Genomic DNA, 16,309 nt, shown 5'->3' with positions numbered 1-16,309 from the left:
TACATTTCTTTGTAGTGCGTGCCCAATTTTTAATGTAGTTTTTTGGGACGATTTTGATAATCAGTTATAGAATTTGATTTTCAAATTATTGAAGAATTTTCTGGGGTGATTTCAAAATTTTTTTTTTTAGATAATCAGTTTTATTGCGAAACAAGCTAGGTCACAGGTGACCTGGCAACGGGTTCCCCGTAAACTTGTAGGCATTTTTCACAAAATTTATTATTTCCATGTTGAATTAAAATTTTGAAAATGAAACGAAGTGATCGGTAGAATCGTTGATAACGAAGAAAGCGCATTTAACAACGCCAACAGCAGACCTACTAATTTTGATAAGCTTTCAGTTTGAAAATGTCATTCATCAACTACAAAGGCTACAACTTATAAATTTCCATTTCGGGAAATTTTCCTTCATTGTAAACACTTTTTTAATTTAATTTTAAATCAAAAAAAAATTAAAAAATTGAATTGGAATGTGCGGCTAATAGAAAAATTTATTGCATAAACAGTAATAATTGTTGGCTGATAAAAACGAAGTTGAAAATGCGTAGCAACGAGTGTTGTTGAAGAAACTGAAAAACACTAAGCACGTAAAAAGGTGTCTTATGGGTAGCGTAATACGCATCACATCAGACACCTTTCTAAATAACGCGGGGCGCTGAATTCTCCATAGCGATTTTAATAGGGTTCCCCCACCATGGGGAACCCTAAAAAACGTTTGTCTCAAATGAGTTTATTATAGAATTGCATTTAATGAATTTTTTGTAGTAATCTAAAATTATTTTTCAGATAAAAAACATTCAAATTTTGCATTTGAATGAGGTTTTTGGTTTTGAATTTGGTAAACAGAATTTGCGACGATTTCAAACATAGCTGGTGGTTGCATTTTGTTGAGGTGTTGAAGAATATTAAATTTTAGATTTTTCGTAGTGATTTTAGATGGATTGTTTTTTTCGCTATTTTAAATCTGTATTTCATATTTTGAAATAGCTGTCTAGTTCTTTTTTGGTTCAAATTGAACTTAATACCGTACTTGTAATTCGAGTGTGGTCAGAATTGATTTTCTCTAGATTATTACTGGTACTTTTTTTTGTTGGTCAATTTATTAAATTTTTGAACTATTTTGGAACATTTAAAATCCCGCAGGACCTCAATTTTCTGGGTGGTTGATTTTTTTTTTTTTGAATGCCACTCCATGATTCTTGATGGGGCTTTCGTAAAAAAAAAAAAAAAAAGACAAATAATAAGATCAAAACGGTGTAAGTTGACTCAAAAGTTGTACACATCTTCTAATCAAAAGATATAAAACCTCGCAAAAGTATATGAGCCACGATGAATAAACCGAGATAGATGACGAAGCAGCGAGATGAGAAGGAGGGGTGGCATGACAGCATTAATACTGGAAATGATCGCGATACGCTATAAATTGAAAAATATCTTACATCCGACTCCGAACAGTAAAAATTCTTCGATTATATCATGTGAAAAAAAGTTCAATATACTCGAAGCTCGAACGCGCTGCCAGTTTCCTGGTACAAGTATAGTACTACATATATTTAATAATACTCGTCGAATCACCCTGTACAATAGATATACGTATATTTTTCCAGATAGCAGCGCGAATTCGATTCCATATAATACGTTGCACAGAGTACGAGTACAACAAAATACAAAATACACAACACGATGAATGACACCGCTAGTTCCGAGAGTGAGAAACGCAGGGCAAAGGGGAAAGAAAAGAAATATAAAAAAAACTCCAACAAGTTCTCAAAAGAATAAGAAGAAAAAAAAGTCTCGACAAACGACGCGGAACAGGGACGAGTGTGAGAAGATGGAGAAAAAAAACTCATAAAAATGTAGAACCGAGACACGAGCACAAAGATTACCGAAGAGGTGTCTTCGCGAACTATCAAATAAAAAAAACTAATCGTGTAAAAGTTGAAAAGTTTTGTAACATTAGCTATCCTACGCGTTGTGCTGTATATCTATATGTGTGAGTGTGTGTGGAGCTGTATGTTGTGCTCGTATTATGGAGTAAGTATAAGGTGAATAGAAATTTTAACGTCTTTATTGAGACAGTTTTAATACCCGGTGTACTGTATGACATTTCTAAGCGCAACAATAAATTTAACAAAAAGAAGCACCGCGCCGAGCCAAAGGTAACGCCGAGAGAAGTGAGTCGAGGTGTATGAAAGTTTGTTTAAACAGATACATCTTACTAAAATGCGCTTTATAAGTTTTAAACTTTCGGTTTGTCGTCAGAAGAAGCTGTCAGACTGACGAATATGTAATATAATTCGCAACTATCTTATCAACTGTGCGTTATAATTTCGTCGTGTAGTTTACCTACCTACTCAGGTAGGTAGGTAGAGGTACTGCTCGTATGGCAGTCGAGTCTGCTGCGCAGCTAGTAAGTTTTTAACGAATTAAATTCGTAACTAATGCGCCACTCGTTAACGTTCGCGTAATTATTTCGCTTATGATAATTGTAAATATGGCGTGCTAAGAGTTTTCCATCTTTGTACGATGAGGACGAGCGACGAGGACGCGATGTGTAAGTAACTTTCAAACAACTCGCTTACCTTTAGGCTGCCACGAGCTAAGAAGTTCGGAATTTGAAAGAAAAAAGTGACGGTTTTACGCTCGGCGTACAGCCTCCTTCAACTCTATAATAGTCTTGCGGTGATCGTAGCGATCTCCGCGTATTTGCATCGTTGCTATCGTCCTTCTCTCCTCCCCTCGAACCAGTTCTCGTCATCGTCCTGTATCCTGCTTCTTACACACGCGCCTTGCCTCTCTACCTTCTTTCACCACCTACACGATTCGTTCCTCGATCTCCTGGTCCTTATGCGTTAGATACCTTGTAATCAGTATGTATATTTTCGTTAACGTGTACACTTATACGAATACACGCTCTTAATTGTAGCCTCGGCCTTTTTCTTTCTCGCGCTCGCGACGACGCTTTCGAATGCCCAACCTACGTTCGGGCCTATCTACGACTGCGGACACGAACAACCCCGCAACTGGTGACCCCGATAAATTAATCGCGCAAAACGTAGCAGAAAAATCGAACGAACTTGTGACCGAATTAACTGTGCAAATCTTCGACGTAAATTCGAAAACGGTGAACGAAAATTCGGCCGAAAATATCGACAATTCCGTGTGCGACGAAAAACTGAAAAAACCGCTCGAAAAATCCGAAAAAATTACGATGGCACCGCCAAAACCTGTCGTTTCGATCGCATCTTCGCCGTTTTCGCGCAAAGATCCTAGCAGTTGGTTCCGGCAGCTGGAAGCAATTTTCCTGATCAACGAAATCGAAGCAGACGACCTCAGATACGCGTATGTCCAGGCTCATATCGACCCAACGGTGCTAGGTGACGTAAAAGATTTTTTCAAAACGCCTCCAGAGGCAGATAAGTACAAAGCTTTGAAAGATCGTGTTATCGCCGAATATTCTGACTCAACGGAGAAGAATATCCATAAATTACTGAGATGTTTATCGCTGGGCGATAAACGTCCGAGCCAGCTTTTAAAAGAAATGAAAAGCTTGGCAGATGGTAAAATCCAAGATGAGATCCTCCGCCCGCTTTTCGTCGAACAACTCCCTCAGGAAGTCCAATTCGTCCTCGCCAGCTCCGAAGAACGTGTTGAAAAATTAGCTGAGATGGCAGACAAAATGGTTGTGTATACTGTGAATAAACCGAACGCCTTATCGATCAACGCCGTGAAGACTCCGAAACCAGCCTCTTCACCTGATACATCGACAATGCAAGTACATCTAAATTTGTTAACGGAACAAGTAACCAAGTTAACGGCTCTTGTAAGTGATTTATCGATAAAATTAGATAATACTGTTAGCAATAATTATCGTAGATCTCGTAGTCCGAACCAATCAAATGCCCAACGTTATCGTGATTCTTCGTCCCCCAGGCCTAGTAATCGTTCTTACTCGGCCACAAGAGTACCACCAGGCATCGCCTTGTGTTACTATCATTACAAATATGGCACAAACGCCCACAAGTGCAAAGCACTCGACGACGGAACGCCATGCTCTAAAGCAGCAAAAAACTAGGCGTTTCTTCAGTTGCGGCGGCGCCTGAAGAGCCCAATCTAGGCCGCCTACTCGTTTTTGACAGAAACTCCCGAAATTCCTTTCTGATCGACTCTGGCGCAATTATTTCAGTTTTTCCAGCGCCGAAAAACTTGCCACAGTCAGATACGTTACTCTATGCAGCGAACGATTCGGTTATCCGCACTTACGGTCAACGTACCATTACCTTAAACGTAGGGTTACGTAGGCCACTGATCTGGAATTTCATTCTAGCTGACGTAGACCGTCCTATTATAGGCATCGATCTACTCAAACATTACAACCTGTTAATTGATCCAGCGCAACATCAACTTATCGATGGCGTAACTGGTATCAAAATCCATTGTCGTTCTGAAAATATACCTACTTACGGTATATCTTCGATTCCCCCTATCTCCGATAAATATACTGATTTACTGCGCGAATTCTCGTCACTGACCAATCCGGCTGAATTAATCACGCTTCCTGCAGTAAATCATAGCACGAAGCATCATATCGAAACTACTGGTCCACCTGTCTCGTGTCGTCCTCGCAGATTGGCACCTCATCTATTAGCCCAGGCTAAAAAGGAGTTCGAGCTACTGATGCAACTTGGCATCTGTCGCCCATCTTCCAGCCCCTGGGCTAGCCCCCTTCACCCGGTCAAGAAGTCCGATCATACGCATCGCATGACCGGCGATTATCGTAAATTGAATTCGAAAACTAAACCAGACTCATACCCGATTCCACATATTCACGATTTTGCATCCTCCCTGGCGAATGCAAAAATCTTCACTCGACTTGACCTCATTCGAGCATTCTACCAAATATTGGTAGCCGAAGAGGACATTGAAAAAACGGCAATCAGTACCCCCTTCGGCCTTTTCGAATTTCTGCGTATGCCATTTGGCTTACGAAACGCACCACAGACTTTTCAACGTTTCATTGACGAGGTCCTCAGGGGCCTGCCATTCGTCTATGCATACCTTGACGATGTGCTAATCGCTAGCACATCCGAGGAGGAACATATGCAACACCTCCGCATTGTCCTGGAGCGATTGCAAAAATTCGGGATTACGATAAATGCTTCGAAATCCGTTTTTGTCCAATCGACCCTCATGTTCTTAGGACACGAAATCTCGGCTGAGGGCATCCGTCCGACGAAAGCCAAAATTGAAGCCCTCACTTCATTCCCTCTTCCTCAAGACATTTGTGGCTTGAGGAGTTTCATTGGCGTCTTAAATTTTTATCATCGTTTCATACCAAACGCTGCTACTCTTCAAGCACCTCTCACGAACCTTTTTCATAACTCGAAAAAGCGTGACAAAACTCCCGTTATCTGGACTGATGACCTCCGTCAGTCGTATCAAGCTTGCAAGGACGCACTTGCAAACGCTACTTATCTTGCCTACCCAGACTCCAAGTGCGACCTCGAACTGATGACTGACGCCTCCTCAGTTGCAATTGGAGCCACCTTACATCAAATTCGCTCAGATGGCTTGAAAGAGCCACTGGGATTCTTTTCCTCAAAACTGACCCCTGCTCAGAAAAAGTACTCGACGTACGATCACGAACTTCTCGCAATCTACTCGTCGGTGAAATTCTTCAGGCACATGGTGGAAGGTCGCCAATTTACGGTGCTCACCGACCACCAGCCCCTGGTTCACGCCTTTAATCAGAACCCAGAAAAAGCGTCACCTCGACAATTTCGTCATTTAGACTTTATCGGCCAGTTTACTACTGACATACGTTACGTTAAAGGCAGTGAGAACGAGGTAGCTGATTGTTTCTCGAGAATCAAAACTATCTCGAGCATTCACTGCATCTCACCTGCCGAACTAGCGAAAGCTCAGCAAAACGACCCTGAACTTCGAAAATTGATTTCGAAACCTTCATCTCTCGAACTCGTAAAAATCAACTCAAATGGACACGACATTTACTGTGACGTGTCCAAACAAGGGTACCAGCGTCCGTATGTACCCTCGTGCCTACGACAGAAAATTTTCGACCAATATCATAACCTAGCCCATCCTGGCATCAAACGAACCAGACACTTAATTTCGAATCGTTACGTTTGGCCAAATCTGCAGAGAGATATCGGTAATTTCACTCGTGCCTGTACAACTTGTCAGAGGTGCAAGGTAACTCGACACACTGTCGCGCCTCTGACGCCTATCTCCCAAACAGCCAGCCGTTTGGAACACGTTCACGTTGATTTAATTGGTAAACTACCAGTCTCAAACGGTTACCATTATTGCCTTACAATGATCGATCGCGCGACTCGCTGGCCCGAAGTGGTACCTATCCCAGACCAGCGAGCCGACACAGTCGCCAAAGCCATGGTAGAGACATGGATTTCACGTTACGGCGCGCCTGTCACTATTACGACCGACCAAGGTACGCAATTCGAATCCGAACTGCTCCAAAATGTTACTAAATATTTTGGAATCAACCGAATTCGTACAACAGCATACCATCCTCAAGCTAAGGAACTAAATACCAGGTATGGAAATACGCCATCTTTGGATATAGAAAAAAAATTTTAAGGACTCAATTTATTAATAATACCGCCAATTTACATTATTTTTTTACTTCATATTCATTTTAATACACAAAATAAACATTTTCCCACCATTTTTTTGATTTCATTTCTCTATATGACTGAAATGAAAAAATCACATCACCGTCAAAACTACGAAATCTATATCCAAAGATGGCGTATTTCCATACCTGGTATTTAGTTCCTTACCTCAAGCAAATGGCATGATTGAGAATTTTCATCGTACGTTGAAAACGGCGATAACAGCTTCCGGCGACTCAGTACATTGGTCAGATCGTCTTCCCTTAATTTTGCTGGCACTACGTTCATGTGTCAATGCCGACTCGGACTTTTGTCCGGCAGACGCATTATATGGACAACAGCTCCGTTTACCTGGCGACTTTTTCCTAAACACACAATCATCTCATCGACACGAATTTCTCGAACGCATCTCTGAAGCAGTAAAATGCTTCAAAGAAATTCGTCACCACGATACAGCTAAAAAAACGTACATTCCAACGAATCTACATTCTTGTTCACATGTATTCGTTCGAGATGATCGTGTAAGGCCATCGTTTACACCACCTTACACTGGTCCTTTTAAAGTATTGCAAAAAACAGATAAATATTTTACAATAGATCGAAATGGCAAGCGTGTCAACATCTCCGTTGACAGGCTGAAGCCAAACATCTCACTTAACTCGCCGCCACCCGCTGCTTTACAACCTACTGTCGTTCCTACCCCAATCTACACACGTTCAGGTAGACAGAGTAAACCAACAGTCAGGTTTAATTTCTCATCGTTGTCCTAAACGTTATTTCATCATCTTGCAAACACGATAACAAAACGCATAGAGAGACAATACGCATATGTTAACGTCTCTCTATGCATTAGCCCAGGTACTTTTGTAATTTGTATAGCTGGTATATTTTTAAGAAATACCTTGTTCTATTTTTAGCGACTACAATTAAGTTGTCTCCATGTTTTAAGGTATTTGCATTGTTGCCATGTTTAGTATAGCACCTGTGTACTTAAGCTTGTTAGCATTAGTCTCTTGTCTTTTTCCTTAATGCCTTTTCTAAAGGGGGGGCCCTGCGGTGATCGTAGCGATCTCCGCGTATTTGCATCGTTGCTATCGTCCTTCTCTCCTCCCCTCGAACCAGTTCTCGTCATCGTCCTGTATCCTGCTTCTTACACACGCGCCTTGCCTCTCTACCTTCTTTCACCACCTACACGATTCGTTCCTCGATCTCCTGGTCCTTATGCGTTAGATACCTTGTAATCAGTATGTATATTTTCGTTAACGTGTACACTTATACGAATACACGCTCTTAATTGTAGCCTCGGCCTTTTTCTTTCTCGCGCTCGCGACGACGCTTTCGAATGCCCAACCTACGTTCGGGCCTATCTACGACTGCGGACACGAACAACCCCGAAGTCTGATTCCTCGCAGGCAACAAATAGACAACTTATATTACCTCGTGCTGTTCGAATAAAGCAAAGCTGCTGTGTAAATCGTCGTCGTCGACGTCGTTGTTTGAATCAAAGCGGTGAACGAGAACCAGATTTCGATGTTTGCGGGGGTGAGGATTTTCGCGACTTTGGGTTCGTTTTGTGAATGTGGGTGTTTTACTGGAGGGGTAGAGAGAGAGATGATCTGAGAGAGATCGAGGCGAAATATTTTCAAAGTAAGAAGTTGCAGGATTCAATTTATGCAAAAATTTGCTGAAAATGAATCACGAAATTTGTGAAAAAATATTTCAGTCGTCCCCCCCCCCCCTACATTGCCACTATTTTGTGTAAATGGGATGTATTTGTTACGTTGGGAAACAGTTTTAGTTCTTCATGAATCAATAAATTCTCATTTCCTTTAAATCTATCGAAACGAGTGCAAACTGCTCAAAAGAAACTCACAGAGCCCAGGGTATGGAATTTTCCAAAACCCGTCGAATTTTGTAAGTAAATACTTCACAATTTTTCGTCTTTTGTTAAAAATAAAAGAGAATAGAAAAAGAAGCAGGATGAAAAAATATCAAGAGAAAACACCGGTAGAGAATATAATCAAAAAAATAATTAATGAGATGAGAAACTTTCTAAAATGACGGAACGTGTTTAAAGTAAGCTTAACTGTGACAAAACCTTTTGAAATATCATGAAAATCAAAACAACTGAAGAAAAGGATAGAATTATATGCAAACAGCAGCCAATGAAAATATCATAAAAATGATCAAAGTATCGAGATAAAATTATCAAAATGAAATTCAAAATTGGTCTCCCCCCCCCTGATGCTCTAGGACAACTTCTCCTAAGAAACATTTCAAAGCCAATTTGCGAAAAAAAGAAGAAGTTGGCCCTACTAACAAAATGGCGACCACTTAGATTGACAGATCAGCCGAAATCGGAGATTTTGCTTTCCAATATGGGACTCGCTCGAAATTTTTCGAACTGTATAAAGCTAGATCGAAAGAGCATGCAACAATTTATCACCAGCCAAAATTTCAAGTTATAAAGTACATTTTTTGTTTTTGATGAATTTTTGAAAATCAAATTTATGTCATAAATAAGAAAAAAATCAAAATTTTACCAAATTGACTTAGAAATCTGAAATTTGAGATTTACCTTGTTTTCGACCTGCTAAATTGATTAGAAACAGTTTCAAGCCATTTTGAGAAGTTCTGGAGCCTCCAGCGGATTTTTGAAATTTGAAATTGCCACAAAATTTCATCAGATGAATTTGGAAAGCCAAAATTTGCTAATCAACTTTAACATGTACTGTGCAAGAGTGAATTTCAGCTTTCCATTTCTACATATTTTGTTGAAATTTCAAGCTTCAGAAATCTGCTGGAGGCTCTAGAACTTTTCAAAACGATTTGAAGCGGTTTCCAATCGATCGGCAGGTTGAAAATAGAGTGTTTCTCACATTTCAGCTTTCTGGGTCAATTTGGTAAAATTTTCATTTTTTCCTAATTTTTGACTTGAATCTAATTTTTTTAAATTGACCAAAAATCGAAAAATTTGTGCTTTAACACTTAAAATTTTGGCTGGGGATGAATTTTTGCATGCTATTTCGATCTAGCTTTGTCCGGTTAAAAAAATTTCGGGCAAGTCCTATGTTGGAAAACAAAATTTGCGATTTCGGTTCACCTGAGCGCCATTTTGTTAGTGGGGCCAACTTCTTTTGGGCAAATTCTCTTTAAAATGTTCCTTAAGATGGTGGGTCCAAATGTAAATATCCATACCATTTATGTATATTTCAGGTGCTCAAGTTTAATTTTTGGGCTAGGGGGGATTTTAAAAAATCAAAAATTTGAGTAAAAAGTGATGAAAAATGAGAAATTTTACCTCATTGAACTACTAAAGAAAGTCGAAATTTGGTTTGTAGCCTATTTTGAGAAGCTCTGAAGCTTCCGGCAGATTTTTGGAAATTGAAATATCCATGAAATCAGCTCAAATAAGTTGGAAAGTTAAAATTTACTGCATACTTTCTTTTAGACGAGGTGCAGTTGACTAGATATGATGGTATGGCTTTCTGGAGCCTCCAACGACAGTTTTGAAGAATGGTGTCCATGCACGTCACCAAAAAGGCAGATGCCATGTTTCAAAAGTTAAGGCGACTTACGGTTCATGAATGGGGACTAAAGCCTGTTCAGTTGATCTCGATCTATCAGGGGGGGGGGTGTACATTCCCATTGCCAGCTACCCAGCGGCCTGCTGGCCTAGAGACTTGGTTAGAGGAGACTGTGACGCGCTACGATCCAGTCAACGAAAGGTGTTAATGACAGTCATTGGTGTGTACAGGCAGTCTCATCATGAGTCCTGTCATGTCATCGCTGGCATCATGCCAATCGAACTGGAAATAGACTGGGGAAGACAGTACACGCTACTGCCAGCCGCCACACCAAAGGCCATTAAGAGAAAGTGAAAAGAGTACCTACTCAATCTCGAGACCGATAAATGGCAGGCGGACTGGACAGACTCTGAAGCACTTAAGATGAGACGATTCATACCCAGCATCAGGGATAGACTCCATAATGGACTGGTAGTCAACACGTATGTGACGCAGTTGCTGATGGAGCATGGGGACATAGGCCAATACCTATCCAAAAAGCCCAAGAAGAGGGACTCCCCTACCTGCTTGAGATGAGATACCGGAGAAGCCAAAGATACTCCTCACATCGTGTAGAGGTGTCCTAGACACAACAAAGCTAGAGACCGGCTCAAGCAGGTCCTGATGTTGGACGAATGGCCCTGTGAACTTCCCAAACTGCTCGGACAGGGAGGGAGACCATTCGCAGTCTTCACCAGTGAAGCATTGACTGTGAAGACACACCAGCTGAGCAAAAGCGAGGCTGCATGATCAAGTAATCCGAACGCAGCAGGAGCTAGCTAGTAGTGAGATCTGGCCTATCACAGACACATAGTGTCTATAGGTGTGTGGGCCAGGCATGCTACCCCTGACTTGCAAAAATCATCGACCCAGCAAAGAAGAGCCTAGCAGCGAAGCGGATGAAGAGGATGCCAAGCTAGCAGTTGACAATACCAAATCCGAAGATGACATCAAGCAGCAAAGTGGATGAAGAGGAAGCAAAGCTTGCGGAAACCCTGATTGTGACAATACCACTGGACGAGTCAAACACCAACGAAGAGGATGCTGGCAGTGGACTGGACGAAGAGGAAACCGAGCTACCAAAACACCAGACAGAAGAAGTTATCTTTAGTTTTAAGTTATGAAGAAGAATGTTAAGTTTTATGTTATTAAAGTTAAGTCAAGTTGTAAATAAGAAGAGTGGCGATGATCCATATTTAACAATTGAAAATAAAACAAGGTGGGTTACTATGATGAGCCAAAAAAAAAAAAAAAGTTGCAGGATTCCAGGTTTACAAAAAAAAATGCTTTAAAATGCTGTAGGAAGGATCAGGTCAGTGTTGTCAGTTTAAAACAGTACCATATGTTTAAAACGTTTAAGACAGTGTTTTAAACATTGAGAAAAAAACAGACAGTGTTTAAAACAAAATTTTGTTTAAAATGGTTTTTTTTGTTTTAAACAAGTTTTTTTTCGACTCCAATTTCCTAAAAAAAACACATTTTTTTTTAATTTCTCGTTGAAAAAGTAGTGAAATTCAGGAACTGAATTTTTAGAATTTTAAAATTTCTTAGTTCTTCCTATAATTTTTTTTCAAAGGCAAATTTTGTGCTTTGATTTCAATTTTTTAATATTTCTTGAGCCTTATAACTATTTTATGACGTCGCATCTTAAAAGTTGATGACTGGATAACGTATATTTGAAAAACTGAATCCAAAACAAAATCAATTTGTGTTAAAAACGTGTTTAAAACACATTTTAAACGTGTTTAAAACACATTTTAAACATGTTTAAAACACGTTTAAAACACATGAGGATCCAGCAGTTTAAAACCCGGTTTAAAACAAAAAAAACCGTTTGTTTTGTCTTTTTTTAAAAAAAAACGTTTTTTTTCCAACACTGGATCAGGTACGCGGTACATACACAAATGAGTCGATTTGGGTTCATTTTTTCAATTTTTTACAACTTTTTCAACTGTGGTGGAAAAATATAATTTTAGAGCTCAATAATCCTACCACTCTGGAGTGCCAGGGGGAGGGGAGAGGGGTCATTTCAAAAAATTCAATTTTCACAATTCCATTTTGAGCTTTTTTTTAATCAAAAGGAACATTAAGAAAATTTTCCTGTGCGTTGATGCGTTATAAGTTTCCAAAGGCTAGAAGATGGTTTTATTTATTTTTAAGCGATAATGCGTATGCGAGCATGACTTGAAAATTTAAAAAGTATCATATATGAGAGCTGAGTTTTTCTACGTGTTCATTAAATTCCGTTCAGTCACCTCTGATCGTATTCCCTCCTTCCCTTTTTCAAAATTGAACAAAAAAAAATAAAAATATCCACCCTATTGCCAACCCTGTAAATACGTAAATACTCAGTTACCGAAAAACCTCCACTATCGACTGTATTTTATTTTAAACATGTTCATTGAGAAACCCTGTAAAGTTGGAAGGTTGCGGTTTGTGGCAAATAAGTTGTTTGTTGCTGCGGATTTGCTCTGCAAGATTGAAATTACGATAGTTTCAACTTACAGCATGTTTTTTGATGATGACGATGACGTGAGTCATTTTTCCGAGTGGGTTCAGTTTGAAGACCTTCTCGAAGAAGTTAAGAAACTTGGTTCGTCAAACTCGAAACAACTGAGTGGTCTTTTAATAAACAAAGGTTTTGTTTACACAACAAGCTGAATAATGTTTTTTTCAATCAATTTTTAGTGGGCATATACTTACATTCAATGTTTGTAGGATTTTGTGTCTTTTGTTAAATAATGTAACATTTTCTGTCCATTTTCACCACTCAAAATACAATATACCTAATAATTTCAGCTTTGTAGCACTATTTCGTAAAATTATGATTTTTCTTCTATTTTTGGCCCAAATTTGATTTTCAAAAATTCACCAAAAATTGAAAAATGATGGCCTTTTAATCCAGCTTTGTCCTGTTCAAAATAGGTACAAATATCTTGTGGTAGTTGAAATAGTGAGGTACCTGCTCTGTTGGAGTCCATTTTTTAAGTGATGTGCCCGATTACAGAAGTAAAACCTTATCGTAGAATAGTTCAAGGCACGTGCAGCAGTTCCAAGTATTTCGTATTAATTTTTTTGCATAGAATACGAGTACATATTATCTAGTGTTGGAATTACTTACGTAATTCCATAGCCATCATTTCCGTTTTGAATGAATCAAAAGAAAAATTATCGCTAAAAATATTTCTGCTATCAATTTACTGATACCTAATCTAAGAGGTAGAAATACTGATTGCATATTGATAGTCTGTAGGTATTTACATTAGCAGGATTTTTTTTCTTGTAAAATGATAAATTTTTTAATGCATGACGATTCGAGTTGACATCAAGTTAATTGTGATTTTTTTGCTTGATTCGTTACATTTTAAATGTACCAAGTCCATAAATGAAATGAAAATTAAGAAGAAATATTGTTATTAGTGTTGTAATTGCATGTTTCAGACGTCTTTGGTGATAACGTTGTAAGTATGTACTCTTTACTCATACCTACATATTTTATAGGGTGGCTCTCATTTTCAAAATGGGTATTTGTTCTAAAAATGAGGAAATCTGAACCTTTTAAAATAAATTTTGAGTTTGAAATTAATAGAAAAAAGCCATCCTATCAAGTATATAAACATACGAATTAATTCTTGCCCTTTTATCTCTCCTCAACTGTTTTAGGTTCAACGCTTTCTTATCAGCAATTTCGTGGTTGAAAAAAAACATGGGTTATTCAACAGCTATCGAGTCTTTCATCAAAATACCGCTCCTAATCATGCAGTTAATTTCATTCATCTGCGTTATCGTCCATTTCTACAAATTTTTTACGAGTAAAACGAAGCAAAGGTTGGCAACTAAAAACCTGACTTTTTACTGCGGTTGTTTGGCTCTCAAGTACTCGTGTGCATTCTACTGTACGGCTTTGGCTTCCGATTTTAGTAAAACTTCGAATAAATATTGCATCAGAGCGTTCGTCTTCATTCATCAATTAGTTATGACGATGGCTTTATTCAAGACCATCATGGCTTTGGATATTTACCTATGTTTTCGCAAAATTGCTCTGTTTTTGGAAACACATTCGTCGGGCCCTCAGAATGGGAAATTCGTCGTCTATTGTACCTGCAGTATCGGCGTACCTTTAATTTGGAGAATTTTATTGGAATTTGTGTGCTCGGATGGACGTGATATTGATTTAATCGTTCCTTGGACTGCCCTCGCTGTTCGTATTGCTCGTGTGGGTCCGATTTTAGGAGCGTTTTGGTATCTATGGTCGGCCAGTTTTGATAAAAATGTGCTATTCGCCAAGTACTCTATGCATATCCGGCTAATCATGATGATTGGAGGAGTATCGGCTGTATCGGATGCTGCGCAGTTCGTTAACATGATTTTTTTTACCAGATTGGCGGATGTTGATGGATTAAACGCGTATTTACAGATACATTTTATCGCCGCTGCTTTGGAAGGGGTTATTATTGGAATGTGTTTTACGTTTAAGGATGATACTTTTGGTGTTCCTTCTTCGCTTCCTACTACGGGTAATAGTACCAGTGGTACTTCGATGAAGCGTTGAAATTTGAAAAATTACCACTTTGGTGTTACAATATTGATGAATTTAGTTTGTTGTTTTATTTATTTACTGATTGGTGTACTGATTTATTATTTTTGTAATTTTTATGCAATTATAGTAATAAATTGTAAAATAGATTTATAAATTGATCGCAGGTTTTCATTTTGATGAGAAATTTTTTTCAATTCATACTGGGAACTTTGATGACTAATGAGGAGAGACGATTTTTAATTTTTGATGTCAGTACATTGGGTTGGATGTGAATAATCGATTACTGAGAGATTTATTCGAGAATAGTTTCCGTAAAAACCATGATGAGAGTGGGGGTTTAATTCTTTTTCGGAGATTACCATAGTTGTGTACTTTTTTTAAACACCAGAAGTTACCAACAATCTACCTCGTAACAATCTATGTACTTATTTAATATTTTGCTTTAAATTGTGAACCCTAATCCCAGACGTAGTCTTGCCCTCCCACCCTGATAAAAAACGATGAAAACAAGATTTTAGAAATAAGTGAAACCAAAAAGCAAAAATAAAATAAAAGCGAAATGTGAAAAAAGAAAATTGATTTTTAGGTTAGTTTTTGTTTCAGTGCCCAAATTATTACAGTTCTGACAATTTCATGTAGTTTTTCGTCAATAGTCATCATTTAAAATTCAAACCTAGGTTGTGAGAATCGAAAAAAAAAATCGAAACGAAAAAAAGCATGAATCAAAATTGAAAACCCTAAAAAAATTCGTTTTCATCATCTTGGCCAGAACTGTTTGAAAATTATTTCGAGTTGAAAGAAAATGAAGCAGGGGCTTCCTAGCCAATTCTTCCAATTTTTAAATTATGAGGAATTGAGGAAGCTTTCAAATTTTGTTCCATGCATGAAAATTTACTTTTTCACTGTAAAAGTTGAGCTGTGAACTTTTAAGATTTTAACCTTTGATTTGAACTTCCTTTGCATATTTCTGAGTTATTTGTTTCATTTTACGTTTGCTTTGCAAAAAATATGACTTTTGACAGCAAGTACATTATTCAATTTCACTTCAAATTTCAAATTCGAATTAAAAAAAAGAAAATTAAAAATAAATTTTGAAAAAAGATAACAAAATAGGAATAACAAAAGTAAGTTCTCCAAAAATGGAATTTGATATAAAAATCTAAAAATAACATCAAAAATTGAAAACAAAAACGAGATTTAAAACTATAAAAACGAAATAAAACTCTCAACTACAAAACCAAAAACTAATCATGAAATTGGATAAGTAACTGAAAATGAAATTAGGTATTAAACACCAAAAACGAAACAAAAAACCAAAAATAATTCGTATAACCTCAAAAATGGAACAAAAAAAGCAGAGACCAAAGATGGACAACCCCCTCCGGCCTCCCCCCCCCAAAAAAAAATCGTAAAACTTTAGAAATACAAATTCATGTCTAAAAACGAAATTTTAAAACCCAAAAAAACGAAGCAAAAAATTCCAAAATAATTCGTAAAATCTCGAAAATGAAACAGCAAATAAAATAAACCAAAAACGATCAAAAACCGAA

At 38.1% G+C, this 16,309-nt stretch overlaps 2 protein-coding genes across 3 annotated transcripts in view; one reads left to right on the top strand and one right to left on the bottom strand.

The window, feature by feature from the left end:
* The window catches only part of LOC135833697 (uncharacterized), a 169,442-nt gene that overhangs the window by 107,787 nt on the left and 45,346 nt on the right, over positions 1–16,309 (bottom strand). The gene's annotated exons all lie outside the window — the stretch shown is intronic.
* LOC135833671 (uncharacterized) lies at positions 13,486–14,913 on the top strand. 2 transcript variants are annotated; one of them, XR_010556513.1, is made up of 2 exons: positions 13,486–13,684; positions 13,883–14,913. XR_010556513.1 is itself a non-coding variant. In XM_065347439.1 (2 exons), exons 1-2 carry the CDS (start codon positions 13,652–13,654, stop codon positions 14,769–14,771), a joined length of 918 nt encoding a protein of 305 aa, XP_065203511.1. In that variant the 5' UTR covers positions 13,486–13,651; the 3' UTR covers positions 14,772–14,913. The 2 variants fall into 2 exon arrangements, 1 of the variants encoding a protein (XP_065203511.1); XM_065347439.1 differs by having other exon boundaries at positions 13,486–13,680.

Source organism: Planococcus citri, chromosome 1 (assembly GCF_950023065.1).
Source record: "Planococcus citri chromosome 1, ihPlaCitr1.1, whole genome shotgun sequence".
NCBI lineage: Eukaryota > Metazoa > Arthropoda > Insecta > Hemiptera > Pseudococcidae > Planococcus > Planococcus citri.
Note: the sequence above shows the minus strand (reverse complement) of the source record. Positions and strands in the feature narration are given on the sequence as shown.